Here is a 26,622-nt window from a genome sequence, read left to right on the forward strand (position 1 = left end):
GCCCGTCCCGGCCAGGCGCCCCCTGCAGCATGGCCTGGAACACCAATCTCCGCTGGCGGCTGCCGGTCATCTGCCTGCTCCTGCAGGTGGCCCTGGTGGTCCTCTTTGGCGTGTTCGTGCGCTACGACCTGGATGCCGACCCCCACTGGATCGAGAAGAAGATGTCCGGGAACGTTTCCAGCGACTTGGACAACGAATTCTACTATCGCTACCCGAGTAAGTCCCACCACCTTGCAGGCCCACCTGCGGCATATCCGAGCTGTCCCCACCGGGCTGAGGGCCCTGCCTGGCCTCACCTCCGCAGCCTCCTGCTCAGGAACATCGGGCAGGCGGGAGCCAGAGGAGGAAATGCTACCCACAGCCCCCTGCCCCGCCCCTCTTAGGCTCCCCACCAGGGGGACTTCCCAGTGTCTGAAGATCAAGCTTGGGAAGTGGCACGATGTGCACAAATTCCTTTCACCCCCTGAAAGCTCACCGGGGAGAGCTCACTCCTTCCAGGTGCCGCCAGAGACCTCCAACCTCCCTGTCAGAGAGCTGTTCTTGATGTCTTCCAAAGACCTGAGTCTCATCTTGGTCACCAACCAGTGGGTGACCCTGGTTCCCTTGTCCAGCTGTGCCCATGCTCTCCACGTTAAGGGGGTACTTCCAATGTCGAGGGCTGCAGGGGTGGCTCATTGGCCTACCAGCCCTGCTGCTGGGAGAGGTGTGGGGGACCATGGCACCTACCATCTTTTGGCTTGGAGAGGGAGAAAGAGCACCCCTGAATTCTCTCGCATCTGTGGTGCTGTGGTTAAGAGCATGGCCTTGGAATCACCAGACCTCACCTCTATCATGGCTCTGCCATTAACCAGGTGGGTGGCCTTAGGCAAATGTCATCAATGCAGAAACTGAATTTCCTCATCTGTCCAGTGAGGATAATAATAGATCCTACCTCCCAGGAGTGGGTTGAGACCTTGCACATAAAGTTCTGGCGTGGTTCTGGACACGGAATCCTCACTTCATAATGGAACAATTACTAGAAGAGCACTAAACACAAAGGCCCTAGGATTCAGGAGTTAGAAGAACTGGCCCAAGGTCACTCGGGTCGGCCCAACTTCCAGACTCCCAGCCCAGGACTCTTTTCATGCCCTTGTGCTTTCTAGTTTTCCACACCATCTACCAGCAGCCAAAGACAATCTTTCTAACTGTTGGTGCTCACATAGTCATGGACTGTTGGTTTTGGAACAGTCACCTATACAAACTGGTCTTCCCTCCATGGCTGTACACCCTCAGTAATGGGATTCTGCCCATTGTACTCAGATCCAGTTAAATAAGTACACACATTCAGGATGGCAGCCTGCATGAAAAGAAGTAGAGGTGGAGGAGGCTGTAGGCCCCGTGGAAGCCAGCCACATTAAGTGCCTCCCAAAAAGCCAGCAAAATCACAGTCTTCGTTAACAGAAATATGGTGCCTAAAAGAAGGGAGGTGAGAGAAGAGGGTGCCCAGCGTTGGTGACACCACAGCCTCTACTGGGCTCCACTCAGGGCCATGTTTTAAGAGATCTTGACAGCTGTAGCCTTGGAATTTAGACTCCAAATCCACCTTTCACATTGCCCACTTTTATGCTTCTTGGTGGGGGACTGACCCAGCAAATGGTGAGGCAGGCAAGCTTGAGACCCTCCTTTGCCTGTTTCACTGCTTCCCTCCAGCTCTTGCTTCTCTGTTGGCCACAGAGCCAGCCCCTTGGTAAAGCATCAGGGTCAAGGCCTCCCATGGACGTTTATAGGTCCTCCATGTGTCTGCGCAGTGGAAGGTCTCAAGACCCTCTAATAGGAGCTACAGAACCCCCAGTAGGGGGTACAATCCTCACATCTCCCCAACTCCTATCCCCACTCTCTCCACACCCACCCACTTCCTTGCATGCTCTACCTTTATTCACTCAGTGATCGCTTATCTATAGGGTGGCCGTATAATTTATCAACCAAATGACACTTTGGAGAGTGAAGAGGTAGGAAATTTGTGCTAGTAGTAATTTGCCAGGACACAGGCGTAAACCATGACTGTCTCAGCAAACCAGGGCTTATGGCCACTCTGGTCAGAGAGGTACACCCCGACACCCCAGGCCTCAGTGAGGGGGTCAAGTGCTCTGTGCAGAAGAGATCTGTGACAGCTTCCTGGAGAGCAGTGGGATGGTGAGGAGGGGAAAGCAGGGCAGTTAAGGGGTCCATGGAAAGGGCATGCAGGGATGTGGGCTGAGTGGCTCAAGTTTGTGAAAAGACTGGGAGGGAGGTCGCTAAGTGGGATGAGAGAGCCCCAGCCATCAATGAGGGCCTTGAGTTTCTCCTGCCATGGCCTCTGTGAGGGCCTGGGAGCTCTTTGTCATCTGAGCAGCAGGAAGTGACAGCGAGGAGAGGAGTATAGGGAGAGAATCTCAGCCTTAGGATTCCTTGGCAAGGGCAGGAAGTAGTGGCAGCAACTCAAACGGAATATGCAATCTCTCCATACGTCATCACCACCACTGGATGAGGAAGGCAATGTTATGACTCCCATTTTACAGGTGAGGAGACTAAGGCCAGAGAGGGGAAGTATCTTGCAAAAGTCACTCAACTAGGAAACTAGTGAGCCAGAGTAGGAGCTCCGGGGACCTGAGCCCACCCTCCTGGACTGCTCTCCTTCGCCTAGTCTCACCTTTCCCGTCTCTTCCTGCCCCACTTGCTCACAGTGGCCGGTGGCCATGGTTAGGAGTTGGAGCCCAGGTGGTGCCCCATGCCTGGATTCCTGGGCCTCAAGGCAATTCCCAGGGGCAGGGAGTGAGGGCAGCCCTTGTGGTACTTTCAGGATTCTTGGCTCCAGGCTGTCAACACCTGTGTGGGCCTCATTCCTGCCCAAGGGATTAGTGGAGTCCACTGGGCATCTCGGTTTCCAGAGGAGTACCGCTCCAGCTGGCTCAGGCTGGGGCCCGGGAGTGCCTGAGGACAACTCCCCAAATGTGGGCCCCTGGCGGCAGGCACAGAACCAGCTGAGGACCTGCCCTGGCAGTGGCCTCAAAGGCCCTGCTGCAGGCACCGGCTGCTGAACACAAACTTTCTCCTGGGCTGGTGCTCTGGGGCCTGAGGGTCTCCAGGCAGTGTCTGGGGGAGGTTGGCCTGAGGAGGAGCCATCAGAGCCTCGGTTCTTGAAGCCTCCTGGGAGAACTAAGGAAGAAGGGAGATCACCCAAGGTAGAGGATGCCACAGTTTCAAACCTGAAGGACTGTTTCATGAAACCGAGGCAACAAGGCTTGACCTGTGCTCCTGGGAACCTGAACCTCAGATTCAACTCCATTTAATAAAAGACCAATGTTCCCACAAGCAGAGGGCAGTGTAACCTGGTGGTTGACTTTGGAATTAAACAGATCTGGGTCCATCACTAAATGGAGTAAGCCACCTCCTTAACCATGCTGAGCCTCAATATGCTCATCTGTGAAGTGGGAATGTTATTTAATGCACAGGCTCTCCTGGAAGATTGAAGATGACGGGTGGCTGGGAGGGCACGTCTCATGGCATGAAACCAGAGGACAGTAAATGCTGGTATCGAGCTTACTCAGAAGGGAGTGAGTGCTCTGTTGCTGAAGGTGTTTAAGTGCAGGCTCAGCATCCCTTTAGAGATGTGGCCGAGGAGTGTCTCTTCGAATATTAGTTTGAACAATTATAGCATTTAAATTCCTTTGTGCTCTCCCCACTTACAAGTGCTTTTTGCATGCTCTGTCAGGCAGGGAGTGTATTTGTTTCTGTTTTATGGTGCCAGTGATGGAGGTTAGAGACTTGCCCAGCTGGTGAGTGGCACAGGCAGGGGCGAGGCCAAGCCCTCCCACTGCACAGCCAACCAGCTTCCCCCAGTCTCTGCCTCATTGCTACTCCCCGACCACCTCCCCAGGAGATTTTGCAGTGATGGGGTGGTTCTGTGGTTGGCTCTGAGGCGTGGGAGAGGTGGGCACAGAGCCTTGGGGAATTGAGGGACTGGCCAGTAGGCTTCAAAGGCAACAGGTTAGGCTGGGCTGGCCTACAGAGCATGGGAAGGGCTGGTACCCAGGCTGCTGCAGGGCACCACTCCTTCTGTGCTGAGGCAACAGAGGAGGGAGAGCTGCCATAGCCTGTCAGCATGGGAAGCTTTGTCCTCAGGCTTCAGAGATTTTTGAGATTTGGCCGGCTTCAGACCAGCTTCATTAGGGACCCATCCTGGGAGGGAAGAGTGAGCAAGGAAGCGGGTGCAGAACAGCTGTGTACTGGTGCCCCCTTGTGGCAGCTCTCAGAGCTGGACGCCAGGTGCCAGGCTCGCCCTATCAGGGACCTCCCAGTGGAGAGCAGGTTCTGGGCTGGGCTGCTTGAGTCACTCCAGGCTGGGGAAGGAGGGGGAAGAGGGGAGGTGCCTTATCAACTTACACTGTCCTCCAGCAAGTCGCCAACCCAATGCAAAGCACCTGGTCAGTCTTGAAAGAGAAAAAGAGAAGTATTACAGTAGCTAATATGATTGCACAACGGCTAAAGGGCCAGGCCTATGCCCAGGGCTTTGGTTGGATGACCAATTAAATGTGCACCACACACCTCTGAGCTCTGTTACTATCCCCCATTTTACAGAAAAAGAAACTGCAGATCAGAGAGGTATGTCCCTGCTGAAGTTCATGCACTCGGACCTTCACACTATTATTTTTCTTTTTTAAGATTTTTTTTTTTTTGATGTGGACCATTTTAAAAGTCTTTATTGAATTTGTTACAATATTGCTTCCATTTTATGTTTTGGTTTTTTGGCCACAAGGCATGTGGGATCTTAGCTCCCCAACCAGGGATCGAACCCACACCCCCTGCCTTGGAAGGCGAAGTCTTAACCACTGGACCGCCAGGGAAGTCCCCAGACCATTACTATTAAAAGCATTTTCAGTAGCACCAAACTTTATGAAATATAAGTTAATAAAGTGGTACTTCTAATGAGGACTTTGGGAGATAAAGAGAGATGAGCAAGAGAACGAATAGGGAAGGTGCCCAAGGAGAGAGAAGCTGGCATCTGTGTGCCTGAGGTGGGGGGAGGAGAAAGAGACACCTGCAGAGAGGGTCAGAGAGAGAGGTCAGGACAGCCAGGGAGTCACAGAGAAGGACAGAGAACTGGCCAGGTGGGGGCAGTTAGGGAGAAGCCCTGGGAAGCTGAGGCCTGTCTTCTCCAGCTCCACAGGGAGAACGAAGGCAGCCCTGAAACTGCACATCACCCCCCAGGAAGGCCGCCTCCAGTGCTCTTCAGCCCTGCCCCTGCCCGCATGCTTCCTCTGCCACCAAACAGCTGACACCCCGCTCCTTGAATGGCCCCCACCTTCTGTGATGCTACCTTTTTCCAGGGGTTCCCCCCACCTCCTTGCCAGCAGCTTCCCTGTCTGGTCTGCTGGCTTCAAGGCAAGCTAGCAGATCCTCGGCTTCTGGCTCCCGCTCACCATTCCCACATTCCAGCTGCCAGCTCTGTCTGCAGGTCTGCCTGATCTCAGACCCCAGCTCCAAGCCCCACGGCCAGGATCCATTCCTCCCACACTACCCTGCCCGACACTCACCGCCACCCGCCACTCCCGGGGTCATCTCAAACTCCCACAACCAGCACTAGTCCCAGCACCTCCCTCCCACCCCGGCAACCTCCTCCTCCTTCCCTGTGTTTACCCACAGCTCTGCCCTCCTGCCATGTCCCCTCCCTGCTTTTGTAATTGTGGTCTGAACGTGTCTTCTCCCTCTCTTTCCAGTCTGTCACCCATCAGTTCTTCCCAAGAGTAACCATAACACCGTGTATGGTGCTTCACATACATTAGCTCAGTTTCCTCCACAACAGTTAGAAACGTGATAAACCATGAAACATGATAATACATGAAATCAGCTGCACACATTGTGAACCTAAGTTGAGCTGCTGTTTGTTTGTGTAGGTCTGCGCAAGAAGCGCAAAGCTCAGAGCACCATACTGGGGCGACACCCACAGCTCTCTTGCATCAAATGCTATGCCCTCAACCCTTACCCAGCAATGTGCCAGGGCCTCGTCTCTCAGCCTCGTCCAGGTGGCTGCTAGCCAAGGGGTCTATGGCTGTGGCCTGGGCCTCAGGGAAGCCTGAAGGGGAGACAGATGAGGGCAAATGGGGGCTGGCAAGCATAAGCATTGCCAGGCTGCTGTGGGCACCAGGGCCTATCCGCCCAGTGGGTAGGAGACTTTGGACGGTAGAAGGCCTGCAGCCTCCCCTGATGGTGAAATCCCACCTGGACCCTAGGCTGGCATATCTGGGTGCTGCTGAGATCATGACAGTAACCATTCATTCATTCATTCATTCATTCCTGGATATTTATGGGGCACTCTCATAGACAATGGAGAATACCAGAGTGAACAAAACAGGCTTGGCCTTGCCTTCTTGGAGCTTTATAGTCTGGTGGGCTAGACAAACAAACCTAACTACAAATTGTAATAAGAACTAGAAAAGAAAGAAGAGGGTGCTGTGAAGGAAAGAACCAAGTTTAAACTCAGGGGTCAGGGAGGCCTCTGTGATGAGGTGACATTTTGCCAAGATCTGCAGGAAGAGAAGTTGCTGGCCATTCTGTGGGAGCAGCATCCCAGGTGGAGGGACCACCACGGGCAAAGACCGGAGTGGGACCGAGCACAAGGGAGGCCAGTGACGCCGGGGCACAGGAGGGAGGGGAGGACTGAGGAAAGGAAGAAGGAGGAGGCAGGTGGGTGGGCCAGGTCTGGTGGGCCCTGCAGTTCACTTTTATTCAAAAAATGTTTTAATTTGGAAATCATTCCAAATTTACAAAAAGTTGCTAAGACAAAAATAGTACAAAGAACACTGTATACTCCTTAACTCCGATTAAGCTATCTGCTCTTCTCTCTCTCTCCCTCTCTCTTTTCCCACATAAACACAAGCACATACACACACTTACTTTTTCCCTGAACTATTTGAGAGTCAGTTATACACATCATGGTCTTGTAGCCTTAATTACTCCACAATGCTTCCTAAGAATAGAGGTATTCTCTTCCATAACCACAGTAATCAATTTCATAAATTTACATTGCACAGTACTTTAATATACTGTCCCTATATAATTTTGTCAGTTGGCACACTAACAACCTTTGTAGTACTCCCCTGCACCCGCACCCACCCCCCACCCCAGCCAAGTCCAGGATCCAGTCTAGTGTTAGGTGTTGAATTTATTTGACCTGTCTCTTTAGCCTCTTTTTTTTTTTTTTTTGACATCTTTATTGGAGTATAATTGCTTTACAATGTTGTGTTAGTTTCTGCTGGATAACAAAGTGAATCAGCTATATGTATACATATATCCCCATATCCCCTCCCTCTTGCATCTCCCTCCCACTCTCCCTATCCCACCCCTCTAGGTGGTCACAAAGCACAGAGCTAATCTCCCTGTGCTATGTGGCTGCTTCCCACTAGCTAGCTATTTTACATTTGGTAGTGTATATATGGCAATGCTACTCTCTCACTTCGTCCCAGCTTACCCTTCCCTCTCCCTCTTTAGCCTCTTTAATCTGGACCATTCCTGTGCAGGTAAAGCACCTAGCACAGGGTCTGTCCCATAATAGATGCTCAAAATGGGCAGCCTTTCTTTATCTTTTACGATATTGATTTTTTTCAAGAATACAGCCTCACCCCTTTCTAATAGCATGTTCCTCATTTTTTGTCTGATGTTTCCTCATGGGTAGATTGGGATTATGCATTCTCAGCCAGAGCACCACATAGGTGATGTGTCCTTTTCAGAGTATCTTCCTGAAGGTGCACATTGTCCATCTGTCCCCCACTGGTGATGTTCATTTTGATCACCCAGTCAAGATGTTGCCCAATTTCTCTGCCGTATAATTGCTGGGTGCTTTCCCCCCTCCCTTGCAACTCATAAGCAGTCTATAGGGAGACTCTTTTAAGACAAGGCAAATGTCCAGCTCTTCATAAAAATTTGTCCCTGGATTTCAGCATCCACTGATGGAATCTTTGCTGTGAAAATTATGATTTTCCAACTTCAGTGCTCATTACACATTTAACCGTCAGGCTGTCAGCATTCTGTTGTAAGCAAGAGCCCTCCCTGCTATCTCATTTATTTATTTACCTATTCTGAGTTCCTATTTTTTTATGGTTTTAATTTGTTATGGTACCCTAATTATTTCGGTGCTCAAATTGTCCCAGAATTGGCCAGTGAGAGCCCTTCCCTCTGGCCCCTGTGTCCTGTGACACCTGTGGTAGTTCCTTTTAGTGCCTTATACTTTCGTAGCTGTCTTTGCTTCTCAAAGCTCTTTGCCTTCTGTTATTTCCTGGGAATCTAGAACCATGCAATGTTAGCCCTAGGAGGACACTTGAGATCATTCTAATCCATCCCTTTAGTTTTATCATTGAGAAAAGTGAGGCTCTGAGAGGGGAAGTGGCTTGTCTTTTCTTCCTTTCTCCCTTCCTTTCTTTCTCCCTTTCTTTCTTTCTCCCTTCCTTTATTCCTTCCTTCCTTCCATCCTTCCTTTCTGTCTTTTTTGCCGCACTATGCGGGATCTTAGTTCCCTGACCAGGGATCGAACCCATGCCCCCTGCAGTGGAAGCGCAGAGTCTTAACCACTGGACTGCCAGGGGAGTCCTGGAAGTAGCTTGTCGAGGCCACACTGTGAATTGGTAGAAGGGTTGGGTCAGAACTGAGAATTAGACTATACCTAAGTAACAATAAATAATAATCAAGTAGCAATAAATAATGACATGCCCATTTGGAGCATCTATTATGGGATAGACACTGTGCTAGGTACTTTACGTACACGTCTGCATTTAATCTCTGCAACATCTGTGAGTAAGCATTGCAGAAGGTGCTGAGAACCAAGTATGTTAAGTGACTTTCCAGAGACATCTAATTCAGGTCTCAGTGATGCTGGAAGGTGTGCTTGCTGGGAGTGGGGGTGGGATGTGGCGATGTTTCTGGGGGTGATCAACCGATGTGCATGGCCAGTCAAGGGACTCCTAGGCTAGATGAGACTAACTTCTCCATAGTAAAAGAATGGAGTTGAGGAGGCAAGGCCCTAGACCCTGGGTGTAATCCACAGCCTGGCCCCAGTTTCAAATGCCTAGCTGCCCACGCCCACCCTTGGTGAGAGTGGTGAGGGGGAGCTGTCATCTTCTGAGGCAGCGCTCAGGCATTTCTTGGCCTTAAAGCCCAGTGGTCTAAGTGCTCTAAAGTGGGGGGCCCACCTCCGTTCCCCCAGCCCAGTCCACTCCAGAAGGTCTTTTTTTTTAATTGAAGTATAGTCGATTTACAATGTTATGTTAGTTTCTGGTGTACAGCAAAGTGATTCAGTTATACATATATATAAATATATTTTTTCTTTTTTTAAATAAATTTTTTAAAATTAATTAATTAATTTACTTATGGCTGCGTTGGGTCTTCGTTGCTGCGCTCAGGCTTTCTCTAGTTGTGTAGAGCAGGGGCTACTCTTCGTTGCGGTGCGCGGGCTTCTCATTGTGGGGGTGCAGAGCATGGGCTCTAGGCACTGCAGGCTTCAGTAGTTGCACCACGTGGGCTCAATAGTTGTGGCTCACAGGCTCAGTACTTGTGGCTCACAGGCTTAGTTGCCACAAGCATGTGGGATCTTCCTGGATCAGGGACTGAACCCATGTCCCCTGCATTAGGCAGGCGGATTCTTAACCACTGCATCACCAGAGAAGTCCATTCTTTTTTATATCCTTTTCTTTACGGTTTATTACAGGCTATTGAATATAGTTCCCTTTGCTATACAGTAGGACCTTGTTTATCTGTTTTATACATAGTAGTTTGTATCTTATGACTTGATGGGGGTAGTAGTGGCTCCTCTACTTGCGGTAGAGCCATTATTCATTACCGCGCCTAGCCTCAGGATCCAGATGCGGGCATGGCGGGACCCGGCTTGGGGGGCGGCCCGGCCCGGCCAGTGGCAGGGAAGACACAGGCTCTGTGTCGGGCGGAGCTGGCCCAGACCCAGGGCTATGGCGGGTCTTCGCCAGGCCGCCAAGACCCTCGGCTGCGCTTTCCCCGCAGGCTTCCAGGACGTGCACGTGATGATCTTCGTGGGCTTCGGCTTCCTCATGACTTTCCTGCAGCGCTACGGCTACAGCGCCGTGGGCTTCAACTTCCTGCTGGCGGCCTTCGGCATCCAGTGGGCGCTGCTCATGCAGGGCTGGTTCCACTCCTTTGACGGACGCTACATTCTCTTGGGCGTGGAGAAGTAAGCGCGGCGCGGGCGGGGGGGTGGGGGTGGGGCGGGCACAGTGGGCGGGGCCCCGGGTGAGGGGAGGGTCCAGGGGCGGAGCCCGGGGCTTGGGGCTGTGAGCTGGGTCCTCACCGTCGAACCAGGGTACCCGGGCCCTGCGACATACACCACACTCACTCACTCACTCACTTCCTGATCAGCGAGTCCCCAGGGTGGGAGTTCTAATGGTGTCCAAGTGCTGTTGGAGGGTTTCCCTCCTCCTATGACGCAGGCTTCAGGGACACAAGGCCAGGCTTCTTCTCTCCAGGGGCCAGAGCCAGACCCTCCCCTTTGACACATCAAACATCAGAATTGCCCTGAGAGACCTCAGCCCATGGAACCCATGGAGGGGGCGGTGTTGCGGGTGGCAGAGGAGGGGAAGGAGTGTGGGCCTGCCTGAACCAGCCTCCTAAGATTCATTGTGGACGGAATGGAGTGCTTCTCCCTGCCTTGCCCTCTCCCTGACTTGCCCGTATCCCCACCCACTGAACAGGCATAGGAAAGAGCTGTGAGGCAGGTGTGGAGACCTAGGACTGAAGCCCCTCCCTGCCTCAGCCTCCAGGGGGCACCTCATCCCCATCTCTTCTCACCTCTATCCTCATCACTTTTCTCTGTGATAATCTCTTGGTCTGGTGAATACCACCACCCCCTCCCATCAGGTAACTCAGCCCCTCCCTCTGTCTGAGGAGACCTCCTAGGAGCCTCAGTGTGTCCCTCCCCCGCAACACCACCACCAGGTTATACAATAAATTTGCCAACTTGCTAAAAAACCAAGTTGCCAAGCAGTCAACTCACTGAATGGCTCATTTATCAAACTCTCTAGGCCATGGCAACTTATGGAACCTACAGCAATTTGTGTTGCATGGGACAAAATCAGAAAACCAAGTCCACAGAAAGGGTTTAGAGGCAAATTGATATAAACCACGTTTAAAGTGCAAATCCCTGCTGTCACATATAGGGCACCAACCAGGTATCATAAGCCAGGTGCCTGAAATTTTAAACATATGCCAAATATTTGCAAAATATTAATTCACTAAGCCAGTTAGTGACTCCATGACTTAAGAGAAACAGGAAAAATAGTCGACTAGATAGAAAATGTTTCGGAACCAAGAAGTCTTTTTGTATATAAAATCCGTGACATGCATATCATTCTACTGTTTAAGATACACAAGAAATTCTCATTCCCAAAGCCATAGACCCAAAGTATAAAAATATCTGTAATATATTTAATTGGCCACCACAGCAAAATAGCTATGGCCAAATGCAAAACAAAAGTATACAGCTTTTTAAAATGTTCAAAGGGAATTATTGTAAACTTTTGTGAGTTAAGTTTTTTGAACCAGTTATTTAACAAGTTAGTCACTTGACAACTTGAGTTTTGGCAAATTCGTTTTCAGGGAAATGATTTTCACCAGCTGAGCCAGAGCTGATCTCTGGTGCCCAGGGCTGAGATGAGCATGTCGCCCTCAAACCTGACACGTGGACCCTTCTGGCTTCTGTCCTGTCCCTGCTGCAGAGTCCTCCAGATCCTACCTGCCACTCCATCATAGTTCCCCTCTGCAGGCCCTGCCCGAGAGGTGAAATCCAGATCGCCATCTCCCGGGAGCTGATGGCCCAGGTGTGGGCTTTTGTACTCTCCCTCTCACTCCTTCCTAGTGGTCACCTCTGTCAGATGGTCTTCTGACTGCAGTTATGGGAATTGGGGCAAATAACTCGGCCTCTCTAAGCCTCCATTTCCCATCATTGGTTCGGATGTGGTACAGGAGGGCCTGAGCAGTACTGAGCAGGCATTTTAGTGCCTGGCACTTAGCAACTGTCATCCTTCATGCAGCCAGGCCCTGGGGACTCAGCAGTGAACAAGGCTCATAGTGAAGCATACATTCCAGTGAACATCCTTTGTCTGGGGAGGGACCCTGAGGGAACAGTGCCCTGCCCCCACTCCACGCACTGACCCTACAATCAGCTGGCTTCTTACTTCTCACCTCCTGATTCACACACACACACACACACACACACACACACACACACACACACACACACCCCTGAGCGTGGGGGAGGGGCACTCCCCTGGATGTGACTGCCTTAAGGAAGTAGTAGCCCCTGCTGTCCTTACACGAACCCCAATTAACAACGCTCATGACTCGGAGAGCCACGCTGAGAGTCTGCCTTGGAATCCAGGACAGCGTTGCTGCTGGCAGGGCCCACGGGGGCCTGGGTTAGGCAAAGCGGACACACGGATGGAAACAGGATCTCCTCTGACCACATGATGTCCGCCTCTGCTGGCTGGCTGGGCTTTCAGGGTCCAGACTTAAGGAGCACCTATGTGCCCCTCTGCTTCCATTCTCTCTGTTGGTCTTTCTGCCCCCTCCCTCCACCCAGCCTCCAGCTCCCTACTGCCTGCAGGAAGGCCCCTCTCTCTTCCCTGGACACATATCCTCTCCCAAGTAAGGTGAGGAGGAGGTCGCGATAACTCAAACCCAAGCAAGGCCCTGGTAGCCAGCAGGAGAGGTGTGTGCAGAGTGAGAGATAAGGATTTGGAGGCAGAGACCACATCTGGTTAGAGGAATCAGGGAAGGCTTCCTGAAGAGGAGGCAGGTGAGAAGAGGTTCTGGAAGGGCAGGTAGAAGATGGAGGGCAGGACAAGGCCCCAAATATGGGTCACATTCAACAACAGCAGCCAGACCACTTGGGTGCTTTAAGTGCAAGCTGCCTGCAAGGAGGGGTGGTGGCCTGAGATGAGGCCGCAAAGGAAGGGTGTGGCATCTAGTATGTGCCACTGCTGTGCTGGATACTTCACATGGTATTTCTTTCAATTCTTAGAGTAGCTCTAAGATGCTATGTGCCCATTACCACAGATGATGAAACTGAGGCTCAGAAAGTTTAGACCACAAGCCCAAACCCACAAGTGACGAAAGTCTAGGTTCAACCCCAGGGCTTAGAGTGCCACTTCTTGCTGTGGCCTCAGCCCCTCCCCTGACCTGTCTCCCCACAGCCTCATCAATGCGGACTTCTGCGTGGGCTCTGTCTGTGTCGCCTTTGGGGCAGTTCTGGGCAAAGTCAGCCCTGTCCAGCTCCTCATCATGACTCTCTTCCAAGTGACCCTCTTCTCAGTGAATGAGTTCATTCTCCTCAGCCTGCTAGAGGTGAGCAGGGCTCAGAACAGGGATGGGGGTGGAAGGGACACTTGGGGGAGGGGCAGGAGGGGGACAGAGAAAGAGAGGGCTGGGGAGACATGACAACTGGATTCAATTCAAGCTTGGCAAGTCACTTAACCTTCTGAATCTCAGTTTCCTCATCTGTAAAGCGGGAGTAATGACATTTATTGGGCAGGAATGATAGTCTACCTGGTACATCAGTCCACCAGCTAGGCAGAGCAGTGGTTCCTCACATGTTGATTTTCTCTCTTCTTTCTCTTTCCTGTATATCAGATGGAAAGAATGGGATGTTCCTGCACATCCTCTTCCACACACATATTCCCAGATTGCTCTGCCAAGAAAAAGACGCAGTATATTGAAGGGGCACATCAGTAAGAAAAGTTCCCAGGGGAGTGGCCAAGGTGGATATGTATAGCTTCACAGGTTGCACAACTCCAGAGGTGCCATTCACGTGGACCTCTATGGCAGGAATGATGCCCCCTGGGGTTGGCCAATTCACTGGCCCAGGTAAGGGGCACCTTAGGCTGCTGACTCTTGCTCAGACACCTCTTTGGTATATTTGCAGGTGTAGGGATTATTCAGGGACCCCATCCATTTCTTAGCCCCCAGCTCCTCTATATTTAGACTCTGCCTGAAAGCCCCCAGGATTTTTTTTTTTTAATACAAAAGTTTATTCTCAGAAGCAGGGAGATCAGGGCTTGTATAGTGGTTCCTCAGTATCATCTGGGATCCAGGACCGTAATCTTTTTTGTTCCACTATTGTGAGCACATGATTTCCATTCTTTTTCTTTTTTTTTCGGCCATGCTGTGCACACAGGATTTTAGTTCCCCAACCAGGGATCGAACCCGCGCCCCCTGCAGTGGAAGCACAGAGTCTTAACCACGGGACAGCCAGAGAAGTCCCACCCCCAGGGTTTTTGTTTTCAGGCCACCCTACATTCAGTCATTCATGGTGTCATTTTTTTCAGCCATCAGACTAGTCTAAGCCATCATATCCCTTCCTCCTGACTCATCTCCCTGTCTTCATCCTTTTTGTTTTTGGCTGCGCCAGGCAGCATGTGGGACCTTAGTTCCCCTACCAGGGATTGAACCCACGCCCCCTGCAGTGGAAGTGCAGAGTTTTAACCACTGGACGGCCAGGGAAGTAAGTCCCTCCCTGTCTTCATCCTTGCCCCACCCACCACCTCAGGCTAATCTCCACCAGCAGCCATGGTGACCTGTTAATAATGCATATAAGACCATTCCCCAGATTAAAACCCTGGTTTTTAAAATTTCACTTCAAATAAAATCCAAACTTGTTATAAGGCCCTACACGTTCTGGTCCCAGCCTTTTCTCCAAGCTTATCATCTACTCTCTCCTCATCTTTCTGTGCTCTGGCCATACCCTGCTGTCTGCTCTTCAAACACACCAAGCTTGGTCCCACCTCAGGGCCTTTGTACTTGCTGTTCCCTTTACCTGGAATGCTCATCCCCCCCAGTCCTTTTTTTGTGGTCTAAACTGGAATCTCACCTATTCAGAGAGGCCCTCCCAGATTCTCCTACCCAGTGTTGCCCTCTACCTTACCTCTTCCCAGTCTCTCTCTCATTGCCTTAATTTATCTTCTTCATAGCATGTATCCTTACCTGATAAGCATGGGAAACCTTATCTTATCTGGACCGTCTCTATTCCTGGCACCTGGCCCAATGCCTAATAAGTTCTCAAGAAATATTTGTCAAGGGAATGAATTTTGGGGTCTAACTGCATGTCAGGCAATGCTCCAGGCACTGGGATACAGAGGTGAGCAGGACTCTTGTTTCGATCCCAAGGAGCTCACAGTCTAGTGAGGGGGCCAGGAAGCAAATAGACAGTGACCGTACAGTGAGACAAGGATTGAGCTCCAGGGCTAGGTGGCCTGGAGGGAGGGGAGGAAGACCTGAACCAGCACATGGCAGGTCAGGGAGGCTTCCTGGAGGAAGAGATATCAAAGCTAGAAGTCAAGTAGGAGATAACCAGGCAAAGGAATGAGCAAGGGCATTTGAGGCAAAAGAAACGGGCGGGCGTAGGGAGAGGAACATGGATCTTCAGACTTTCAGAGGCTGTGTTAAAGAGTCTCAACTTTATTTTTTTGTTTGTTTTTGCCTGCACCATGCAGGATGTGGGATCTTAGTTCCCCGACCAGGTATCGAACCCAAGTCCCCTGCATTGGAAGCGTGGAGTCTTAAACACTGGACCACCAGGGAAGGCCCAAAGAGTCTCCACTTTATCATGAGGGCAGTCGGGAGCTATGGAAGGTTTCAGGCAGAAGAGTGGCATGGTCAGACACATGTAATGGAAAAGTCACTTTGGCTGTGGTGAAGAGAACAGTTGGAGGCAAAGGGTCCAGTTAAGAGGCTGTTTTAGTCACCCTGGTGAGAGATAATGGGACTGGGACTGGGTTAGTACAAAGAGAAGAAAGTGGATGATACAAGAGTTATAAAGAAGGTGAACAAATAGGCCTTGGAGACAGGTTGGGGTGGGTAGAGAGAAAGAAGTTAGGCTAGGTGAGGGGGTACACAGTGGGGTCAACAGATGAGATCTGAAATTGACTGAGAAGTAGTATCTTGGGTGTGAATTTAGAGGCAGAGAAGGCTCCTTTGGCCCTCAAAACCCCTCCCTGATCTGCTGCAGAAACTCTTTCAATGCATGACAGTCTTTTGGCCTCTCTTTGAGCCAAGTTTAAACACAATAATGACTGCTGACAGCTAAGGAGCACTTGCCCTTGCCTGGGCCCTGCTCTGAATGCTTCACATGGGTTATCTCATTTAATTCTCATCTCTGAGATAGAGACAATTATTACCCGCATGTTACAGATGAGAAGACTGAGACTCAGAGAGGGTAAGGGGCTCCCCCAGGGTCACATAGCTAGTAGAGGCACCCACCAGGCTGGGAGTCAGGAAACTCAGCTCTGTCAACTATTCAACAGCTAGCTCTGTGACCTTGGACACAAGGTTGGGTTTCCCATCTAAAGTGAAGAAGCGAGTCTGTGATTCTGATTGGGATTTCCTGAGTGGGGAGGAAGAGGAAGATGAAGAGAGGGGAGGTTGGGGGCAGGGAGGAAGACTAAATCAGTCAATCATCCACCCCTGTGGAGTGCCACCTGTTTGCCAAGTGCTTTACGCAAGTTGTCTAGTTACACCCTCAAGACAGCCGTGCTAAGTCCCTACGACCTGCCCCACTTTGTAAAGGACGAACTTGAGACTTAAGGTCCAGAGGTGCAGTGGGCTGAGTCGGGTAGGGCAGGAGGCCCAGGAATGGACAGATGGGGAGGGCACCAAATCTGCCTGCTCTGACTCTGGGGGACAGGGGAGAGGAGAGGGGATGGGGTGGACGGTGGGAGGTTGGCTGGGAGGTTGGAGGGCAAGGAGCATGATAGGGTGCAGGGGAGATGGGTAATGGCAGTCCGGATAGGGTGGTGTTGGGCCAGGAGTGGTGTGTAGGAGGAAATGTGGAGAGGGGAGACCCTAGAGGGCAGCGGAGAGGTCCCAGGAATTAAGATAAGCTGGAAACTAGTGGGTGACAGACTAGATAGGGCGCTGCCCTGGGTCCTAGCTTGGCTTTACCTCTTCCAGCTGTGTGACTGAGCAAGTCCCTCTCCAGGCCTGGGTTCCCCGTCTGGCCATAAACCTCATCTGTTGGGTGAGGATGCCCTGGCATTTTGCTGACAGGCTTACAGCCTGAGTTCATGGGTTCCCCCCTCTTTATTTTTTTATTGAAGTGTAGTTGTACAGGGGATCCCCACTTTCTCCCCTTCCCAGTTGATGGGTCTATAAGGGGCCCTGGGCTCCCTCCTGTAGCCTGTGGAGTCAAAAGACAGCTGAACTTCTGTCTGTGGGTAGGGGGAGGTGGGAGAGTGCTCCGAGGAGGGAGAGAGAGGAGGTGTCAGAGTCTTACAGGCCCCTTGTACCCCAGGTGAAGGATGCAGGGGGCTCCATGACCATCCACACATTCGGCGCCTACTTTGGGCTCACAGTGACCTGGATCCTCTACCGACCCAACCTATATCAGAGCAAGGACAGGCAAAGTTCTGTGTACCACTCGGACCTCTTTGCCATGATCGGTGAGAGCTTCCATAATGATTGAGGGCCACCATGATGACCGAGGGCTGCCATGTTGGGTGAGGACCACTGTGACGGGTGGGGAGCACCATGATGGGTGCAGGTCACCATGAGGAATCCAGGCTGCCACGTTCACACCTGATCCCCATGTGGTCTGTCAGGTGGCTGCCAGTTCCCTTTGGAGGAAGAGCAGAGAGAGGTTGCCTACAGATACTTCCAGGATCCCAGATACTTGTCCCTTTCCCCCATGGGGCTGGAAGAAGTTGGTCAATCATCCTGTGTGTTCCCTAGGATGTCCCAGGGCAGACACAGTGGTAACCAGGAACGGTTCACTCCGTCCCTAGGCTAGGCAAGGTGTACATTCCTAGTTCCTGTGTCCATTCATTCCAGAGAATACATATCAGCCACCCTCTCTGGTCTCTTAAAACCCAGCCCTGCCTTCAAGGAGCTCCTCACAGTGTAGTGGAGAGATGGCCATGCCACCAGATAATCTCCCTACAGTAGAGAAAAAGATTCTCCCTCAAGGTGCTGTGGAAGCCGGGTGGGAGGCATTTTGCCCAGTTATGGGGTCAAGGTAGACTCTCTGGAGCAGAGTGGAGGGCTCAGTGGGAGTTAGGTAGTAAGTAAGGCAGGGAGGGCCTTCTAAGAAGATCCCAGCATGAATAAAGCTGCCGGGGTGGGAAATAGCTGGGGCGTGTGAGTCATTTGACATCTCTGTAGCTAAAGGACAGGATGTCTGCCTGAGCTCCGTTGGGCCCATCTAACACCTCTTCTCCCGGGCCCACCGGCCCTGTCTGGTCTGGTCAGGCACCCTCTTCCTATGGATGTACTGGCCCAGCTTCAACTCAGCTGTGTCCAATCACGGAGACGCCCAGCACCGAGCTGCCATCAACACCTACTGCTCCTTGGCAGCCTGTGTGCTCACTGCGGTGGCGCTGTCCAGCATCCTGAATAAGAAGGGCAAGCTGGATATGGTGAGCGGGGGCCGGGGGTGGGGGGGAGCAGTGGGGAGCCTTGGGGGGAGCTGCGGCCACGACTGCCTGTGCCCAGTGGGCACTGATCACCATGCCCTGCCGACAACGCTGTGAAGCAGGCAGCATAAGGATTATCGCACCCATCTTGCAGATGAAGAAACGGAGGCTCTGGGAGAAATGATTTGTCCAGATGACATAGCTGGCTTTAGGCAGAGTCCAGAACCACAATCTTGGAGGTTCTATTATGCCGGCTGCTCTGCATGAGCTGGCTCCTCTCGTTCTCCCCACCGCAGCCTGGGTGCTGACAGCTCTTCTGGACTGAGCACCTCCCCTCTGCCAACTTCTGATCCTCCAGACACTGGCCCTCAGCCTTCCTAGCACTGCTTTCACCTGCCCTATCCCACCCACTCAAAGGGGGAATCCCTTCGATGCACTTGGGAGGTTTGTGGGAATGTGGTGTTGCCCGGTGTCCTTCATATCACGCCACTGGGACATGTGTTTCTGTCATTAGCGGGAGGGGCCAAACCCCATGGGTGTTGGTAGATTTTTCTGTAAAAAGACGACCACCTCTCTATTTGCTATTCTTTTTTTTTTTTTTTCTCTATTTGCTATTCTGACACTAGCTTCTAGACGTGGGCACATGTGTGTTGAGACACTGCCAGGAGTGCCCGTTATTCCGGGACACAGCCTCAAGCCCCTGGATGCACTGGCCGATCAGTGCACAGAGAGGTGGGGACTCAGGCAGCAGGGGGAAGAGAATCAGACACGCTGACGTGGGCACATGCAGGGAGGGACATGGAATAGGGTCAAGGTCAGGGGCTCTGGCTCCATGAAGACCTGGATCAAGACACCTTTCTGCCCCTTGCTAGCTGTGTGGTCTTCAGCAAGTCCATTAACCTCCCTGTGCCTCAATTTCCTCATCTGCAAATGTCAAAAGATAACTGTACTTACCTCCTGGGCTTGTCGTGGAGAGGAAACAACATCCCCGCAAGCCAGTGACACAGTCCACGGCACAGATAGGCGCTCAGAGAGTCAGCCGGTGCTGGTGTAGGCTCGCAGAGTCTGACATGGGTGCGTGTGAATGAATACGCCCCAGAGGTGCCTGACATTGGCACACGAGCACGTAGAGAACATCAGACATGCAAACCTGGGCACACAGGGATGTGTGGCAGCCAGATACAAAGGGAACATGCAGATGTGCTGATGGAACTCATTGGCATGGACACAAGAACACTGATTTGTGCACACGGAAAAAGCCCAGAACGCTGGTGTGGGTGGCACATGTGCAGAGAACACAGGGGTGGCTGTCCGAAGCCTGGGCCCAGGCTGGAGCCCTCCGCAGTCTCCTGGCTTGCTGAGATGCACTCTGAGCCATCCCTGGCTCCCAGGTGGCACCCACGCATAGGAGGTCAACTTGGGCTCTGGGTCAGCTCCTCCAGGACGCTACTGTGGGAGAGGACTGAGTTCCTGCCTGCTCTGCCTGCCCTGCTCAGGTGCACATCCAGAACGCCACGCTCGCGGGAGGGGTGGCCGTGGGCACCGCCGCCGAGATGATGCTCATGCCTTACGGCTCCCTCATCGTCGGCTTCATCTGCGGCATCATCTCCACCCTGGGTTTTGTGTACCTGACGGTGAGGGCCCCAGGCCAGGGGCTGGGGGCTGGAGAATGCTGGGGTCTCTGTGTTCCTGACAGTGGGGGGGCGGTCCCTAGGGAGGGGGTGACGGGCTGGGGAATCCGGGGTCTCTCTGTATTTGGAGCCTCCAGAATCCTGGCTTCCCCACATCGTGCCACAGCCCCCTGCCTGAGCAGCACCTATCTCCCCTTTCCAGCCATTCCTGGAGTCCCGGCTGCGGATCCAGGACACATGTGGCATTCACAACCTGCATGGCATTCCCGGCATCATAGGCGGCATTGTGGGTGCTGTGACGGCAGCCTCCGCCAACACTGAGCTGTATGGGCAGGAAGGGTAAGAATGGAGGAGGTAGAGGGAGGTTGAGCTCCCTCCTTCCTTCTCCATTCCTCCTTCCTACTGTTCCTCTCGGGTCCAAGACTGTGTCTCTATCCCCTTTCTTGCCCAGTCTGGACCACTATTTCATGGGCCTTCTCTCCTCAACCTCTGTCCTTCCATAAGAATCTTAGAGACCATCTGATCTTTCCAGTGCCCCCATTTTGCAGACGGGAAGGCTGAGGCCCAGGGGTTATTGAGCCTTGGTGTCCACTCGTGTGTGGGGTGGCAGCAGGCGGTGACTTGGCCTCTCCGTGGGGCCCTGACCTGCCCCGTTTCCACCCCAGGCTTGCCTTTGCCTTTGGAAGTTCCACACCGAGCTGGAACGCAAGCACACAGGGCAAGTTCCAGGCTGCTGGTCTCTTTGTGTCGCTGGCCATGGCCCTGGTGGGCGGCATCATCGTAGGTGAGTGGGGTTGGCTGGGCCAGAGAAGGTGGGGCCTGTGGTTGGGGGACCTAAGAGTGCATGCCAGAGGTCAGCTGGGGCTCCCAGAAACCCTTTGTCTCTGCACTTATAGCGGTGAGACTGAGGGGATTTTTCCAGTCAAGGGAAAGGGCTGGGTAGGTAGAGAAGTTATCCCTGACCTCCAACTTCCTTTAGGGGTCATTTTGAAATTGCCATTCTGGGGACAAGCCGCTGATGAGAACTGCTTTGAGGATGCAATCTACTGGGAGGTGAGTTTTACTGACTTGTCCCCCCACACAAGGGTGGCTGCATTCCCCTCTCCCTGGACCACATCAGCTGGGCTGGGGCCTGGGAAGCAGGACGCTGAGGGTTGGGGGACAGAGCCTGTGTCATCCTGCTCCTTTATCCAGGAGGCTGTGTCTCCTGGGGGTTGAAGGCTTCATTCTAGAGCATTCTAGAGTAATTCCCAAAGCATAGTCCCCTGTGCTCCCCAGAGCAGCAGCACCACCTGGGAACTCATGAGAAATATAAATTCTCAAGTCCCACCCAGAGCTCCTGATTTCACAACTCAAGAGGTGGGGCCCAGCACTCTGTTTACAAGCCCTCCACCTGATTCTGATGAAAAACTCATCTGGCCCAAGACCAGTGGGTTTGGGTCCTTACATGCACATTGGAATCACCTGGAGAGCTTTAAAAGCTTTCCAAGCTCAGGTCTCAGCCTCCAGAGACTTGGAAGTAATTGGTCTTGTGAAGGGCCTGGGCATTAGAATTTTTCAGTACCTAAAACCTCCCAGGTGAATCTAATATACAGCCTGGGTTTAGAATCACAGTGCAGTGCTTGGCTTCTGTATCCATAAGAACCACCTGGAGACCTTGTAAAAACTCAGTTTCCCAGACCCTAGCCCAGAAATTCCATTTCAGTAGGGCCTGGGACTCTGCATGGGAACAAGCTCCCAGGTGGTCTTGTACTAACACTTCTCCCAGCATCCAGAGAAGTGTCAGTACAAAAATCCAACTTGAGAAACACTGTTCTAGAAGCTAAAAGTAGTAGAATGTCACAGAACTCAGTTTCTTTAAAAACATGCCACAGTTTGGGCTTTCTGTGACTTCAGGATGGCCTTCCTCCCCACGAATCATTATTAGAGGTATTTACCTGCATTAGGTGATGGAGGATGACACGGAGGGCCCTTCTTGCCTCCTGCACTTCCCCCTCCTGACAAGGGCAAGGACCTAGCCTGCGTCTGTGGCCCCTGAGACAAGGGTCTGCCCATCATTGTCCTTCATTTGGCTTTGTATTATTTTATTACTGAAGTATGGTTGAATTACAATATTATATTAGTTTCAGGTGTACAGCATAGTGATTCAATATTCTAATAGATTATACTCTATTTAAAGTTATTATAAAATAATAGCTATATTTCCCTGTGCTGTATACTATATCCTTGTAGCTTATTTTATACATGGTGGTTTGTACCTCTTAATTCCCTACCCCATCTGGCCCCTCCTCCCTTCCCTCTCCCCACTGATAACCACTAGTTTGTTTTCTATATCTGTGAGTCTGTTTCTGTTCTGTTATATTCATTCATTCATTTTATTTTTTAGATTCCACATATAAGTGATAATGTACAGTATTTGTCTTTCCCTGATTTATTTCACTAAGCATAACACCCTCCAGGTCCATCTATGTTGTTACAAATGGCAGACTTTCATCCTTTTTTATGGCTGAGTAATATTCCATTCTCTATATATACCACGTCTTCTTTATCCGCTTATCTGTTGTTGAACACTTAGGTTGCTTCCATATCTTGGCTATTGTAAATAATGCTGCTATGCACATTGGGGTGCATGTATCTTTTCAAATTAGTGTTTCCATTTTCTTCAGATATATATCCAGGAGTGGAATTGCTGGATCATATAGCAGTTCTATTTTTAGTTTTTTGAGGAACTTCCATACTGTTCTCCATAGTGGCTGCACCAATTTTCATTCCCACCAACAGTGTCCAAGGGTTCCCTTTTCTCACATCCTCACCAGCATTTGTTATTTGTAGACTTTTTGATGATAGCCATTCTGACAGGTGTGAGGTGATAGCTCATTGTGGTTTTGATTTGCATCTCTTATGATTAGTTGGCTCTGTATTTTTAAAATCATACCAGAAGTTTTCAGGGTAATCCAATTTTATGTACATAACTAATAAGCCTTTTAAATTCACTCTCTTTAAATTATTTTTTAAATTATAACATGAATAGAAGCTCATTAAAGAAAATCTGGAAATAGAGAAAAATAGAAAGAAATCCCATCACCCTTATTCAAGCACTATTAATAGTCTCGATATATTTCCTTCCAGCCCTTTTTTAAAAATCGGCATTGATTTTTCATACATAGCTGAGATGATATTATACTCGATTTGTTATCCTGCTCTTTTTCTTTATCTCTCTATCATAAGAAGTGTTTTGTGTTATTACATTCTGAATAAACTTTATTTTTTTAGCAGTGTAATTATTTTCATTCTATATTTGAAGTCAGAACTTAAACTGTTTCAGACACCACACAGATTTAATGCTGATGAAATAAACTAAAAAACATTATCAATTCCCAAATGTAGAAGTTCTCTCTTGTTTTTTTTTTTTTTCTTTTCTTTTCTTGGTTTTTTGCCATGGCACAGCTTGTGGGATCCTAGTTTCCCAACCAGGGATTGAACTGGGACAGCCGCAGCAATGGAAGCTCCAAGTCCTAACCACTGGACCACCAGGGAATTCCCTCTTGGTTCTGTTTTGATCTTTATAATTTATTCTAAGTTCACACCTTCTCCGTGCTATATACTCTTCAGCAGTGCTCAGTTTCAAGTAATATAATTCCGTGTCGATGGAGGTAAGCCACCATCAAGCCATTCCCATGGCCCCTGGCCTCTGGGTAGTCTACCTGGGAGATAAGGTGGCTTCCCAGAGGACAGAAGTGAGACAGATATTCCCCAGGACAACAGATGAGGGAGTCTTTAGGATCAAATCTGAGCCTTGAGGCCAAGGTTGGGCTGATCTGCCCCACCCCTACTGCACCTACCAATCCACTTCTGGCTTCCCCTGCATCTCCCCCTACCTCACTTTTGGACCTGCCTGCGGTTCAGGGAGCTTGCCATGCTGCCTCTCACCTGGCACACTACTACTACCTAGCACCCTGGACAGTGGCTAAGTGAACCAGGAGCAGGATACCTGTGTGAAAGACTGCCCTGCTTTGCGGCATGCAAACTGCACAGTGATCACAAGGTGGCGCCCGCCACACATCATTTGCTGCTCCTCACTTGCCCAGGCTGTTCTAGTTCCACCAGGTACACCTGCCCGGCCTGGGGCAGGGCACTCGGAGCTGCCTCCTCTCTCTGCAGATGCCCAAGGACCAGAAGAGTATTGTCTTCCGTTCTGAGGACCCCGCCCTCAAGGCCTCAGAACCTTAAACTCCCAGGGCAAGTGAGAAGCAGGTGAGTATGGGCTTGGCTTGTCAGTGGGGACCCAACTCCAGGAATCAGATGCCACCAGCAAAGGGGCAAAAAGAAAGCATCAGGAAATGAGGATGTGAGCTCCCACACCCCCCTACCCACCCACCCACAGCGGCATGCTGGGGTTGGTGGGGAGGCACTCAGAGTCAGACTATGCACCTACTGGACAGACACGGTAATTTGTGGAAAGCACCCTGGAATGGAAGGCATAGATGGAAGGTGACCATATATATATATATATATATATATATATATATATATATATATATATATATATATGTGTGCATACTTGGCTTTGCTGCTTACTGGCTGAGTGACTTTGAGGATCTCTTCACCCCAGAGACTGAGCCTCACTTTCCTCATTTATAAAAGTTGAGATGACAGGAGGTCTGGCTCTATTCAGTAGATCAACTCAGGCGAGACCCTTCCTTCCTTATCTCTCTCTGCTTCCTTTTTTTCCATCAACTAACATTTCCTTGCTCCCTCTGTGGAATGCACCAAGCCCTTTCTCATGCCTTTTGCATCTGACCCTTCAGAGATCTCTACAGACAGGTGCAGTTACTTCCCTCTTTTTAATAGATGAGGAAATTAAGGCTCAGAGAGGTTCAGGATCTTCAAAGCCACACAGCGCAAGTGGAGGAACTGGGGTCTCTCCAGGTCACTATCATTGCTCTTATCGTAGTTATCTGACCTCTTCGAAGACCAGAGTTTGGAAAGAGCTGTATCTGGGACACAGGCTGAGTGATGTGGCAGGAGAGGATGCTGGGGTTTAAGGAAAGAGAAAAGAGAGGCTGTCACCAGTTGCTTCTAATGCTGCCCATCTCGTTCAGAAAAGGAAAAGGTGCCCGAGGGGCTATTGCAGAACATGACAGTGGCCCGCTGCTGTTGGCTCTCTCCCTGCAGGCTCCACAGACTGTTCCAGCGTTCCCCAAGGAGCCAGTGCTGATCAAGCTGGGAACAAAAGAGCAAGGCAAGCGGCACTCCACCTGCTGGCCTGGTCCAGGGTGCCTCCATCTCTCCCTCCGCCTTCATCCCAGGGGACCTGCCTGAGAATGGAGGAGGAGCTATAGACAAAGTGGGCATCCAAGCCAGGTTCTGGCTGCAGGAAGCCTGCCACCAGGGGTCTTGGTGGCCACATCCTGAGAAAAGCAGGCAGGAGTGGGGCTGGGGGCTGGAGGTGGACCCGAGGCCTCCTAGGAGACAACGTAGCTGCCAACCACCGACTGCTGGGCTCTTCCACTCCCTTCCTGCCCCTCAGCCAGTATCTCCCATGCCCCCTGAATCCTCCAGACCTCTCTGTGCCATGCAGATGGTAGCCTCCGTGAATAAAACGTTCTTGGTGTTCTTTGTAGAATGGGTATTAATGCTCCAACAGGGCCAGTTTGAGGGAGAAAAAGACCCAAGAAAACTCCTGCCTCAGTCCTGACCTCCCACCCCAAGCTGCCACTCACACTGCAAGGAAAATCATCCCAGGCTGAAGAGGAAGAATTCAGGGTGCTGGAGTCTGCCCAGCCTGGAGCCCGCCCCCCCCCTCCCCCAGCAGGGCTCAGCTTTTGGACTGGGATCTTTCCCCAGGGCCCCTCCTTACTTCACATCAGCCACTCCAGAAACGCCCATTTTGTGAAACTACCATGCCCGCTGTGCCCTCCATGTGACCCGGCTCCCTTTCAAGGGCACTCAGGCAGGTGAGAGAGTAGGGAGATAGGGCTTTTGTGGCCAATCCCCCTCCCCCAACCCTTCCCGCCTTCCTCCCTGCCATGCCAGTCCTGCTTTCCCTCCATATTAGGAGAATGTTGCAGTAATGCAGATCTTCCATCACTTATTAAGGCCTGCCACCACACAGGGTTCCTGCCCTCAGGGGGCTCACAGTGTAGCTGGGGGATTAAACTGACATCCAGAACCCACCCTGAACTCTGGCAGGCATTCAGTGCCCAGGTGGCTTACCAGAGTGGGCCACCTGTGCAGGGTTTTGGAGGCTGAATAGGAGTTTACCAGAAGGATGGCAAAGGGACAGCATGGGCAGAGACCCAGGGATGGGAATCAGCATGGCAAGGTTTGGTATGGCTAAAAAGGAGGTGAGGCAAAAGTGTGCCAGCTGGAGAATAAGAAGCAGAATCCAGATCCTTTGTGGAGCAAAGACTCCAGGAAGAAGGGGTGAGGGGAGAGGGAGGAGAAGGTCTCTCCTGCCTCCAGATCCGCCCTCCCTGTCCCCCTCGCAATTCACACGTACATACACACTCAGGCCTTCATTCTCCTTGCCAGAGGAGCGGGGAGGAGGCGGAGGG

General features: G+C 51.3%; 1 protein-coding gene across 1 annotated transcript; it reads left to right on the forward strand.

Annotated features, from left to right (window-relative positions):
* Window positions 1–25,673, forward strand: RHCG (Rh family C glycoprotein). Its single transcript, XM_057543514.1, has 11 exons — window positions 1–216; window positions 10,024–10,210; window positions 13,227–13,377; window positions 17,318–17,465; window positions 18,271–18,437; window positions 19,931–20,068; window positions 20,268–20,404; window positions 20,731–20,849; window positions 21,045–21,118; window positions 24,227–24,319; window positions 25,241–25,673. Exons 1-10 carry the CDS (start codon window positions 30–32, stop codon window positions 24,293–24,295), a joined length of 1,377 nt encoding a protein of 458 aa, XP_057399497.1. The 5' UTR covers window positions 1–29; the 3' UTR covers window positions 24,296–24,319; window positions 25,241–25,673.
* The last annotated feature ends 949 nt before the right edge of the window (window positions 25,674–26,622 follow it).

The sequence above is a fragment of the Balaenoptera acutorostrata genome, chromosome 3 (assembly GCF_949987535.1).
Source record: "Balaenoptera acutorostrata chromosome 3, mBalAcu1.1, whole genome shotgun sequence".
Taxonomy (NCBI): Eukaryota; Metazoa; Chordata; class Mammalia; order Artiodactyla; family Balaenopteridae; genus Balaenoptera; species Balaenoptera acutorostrata.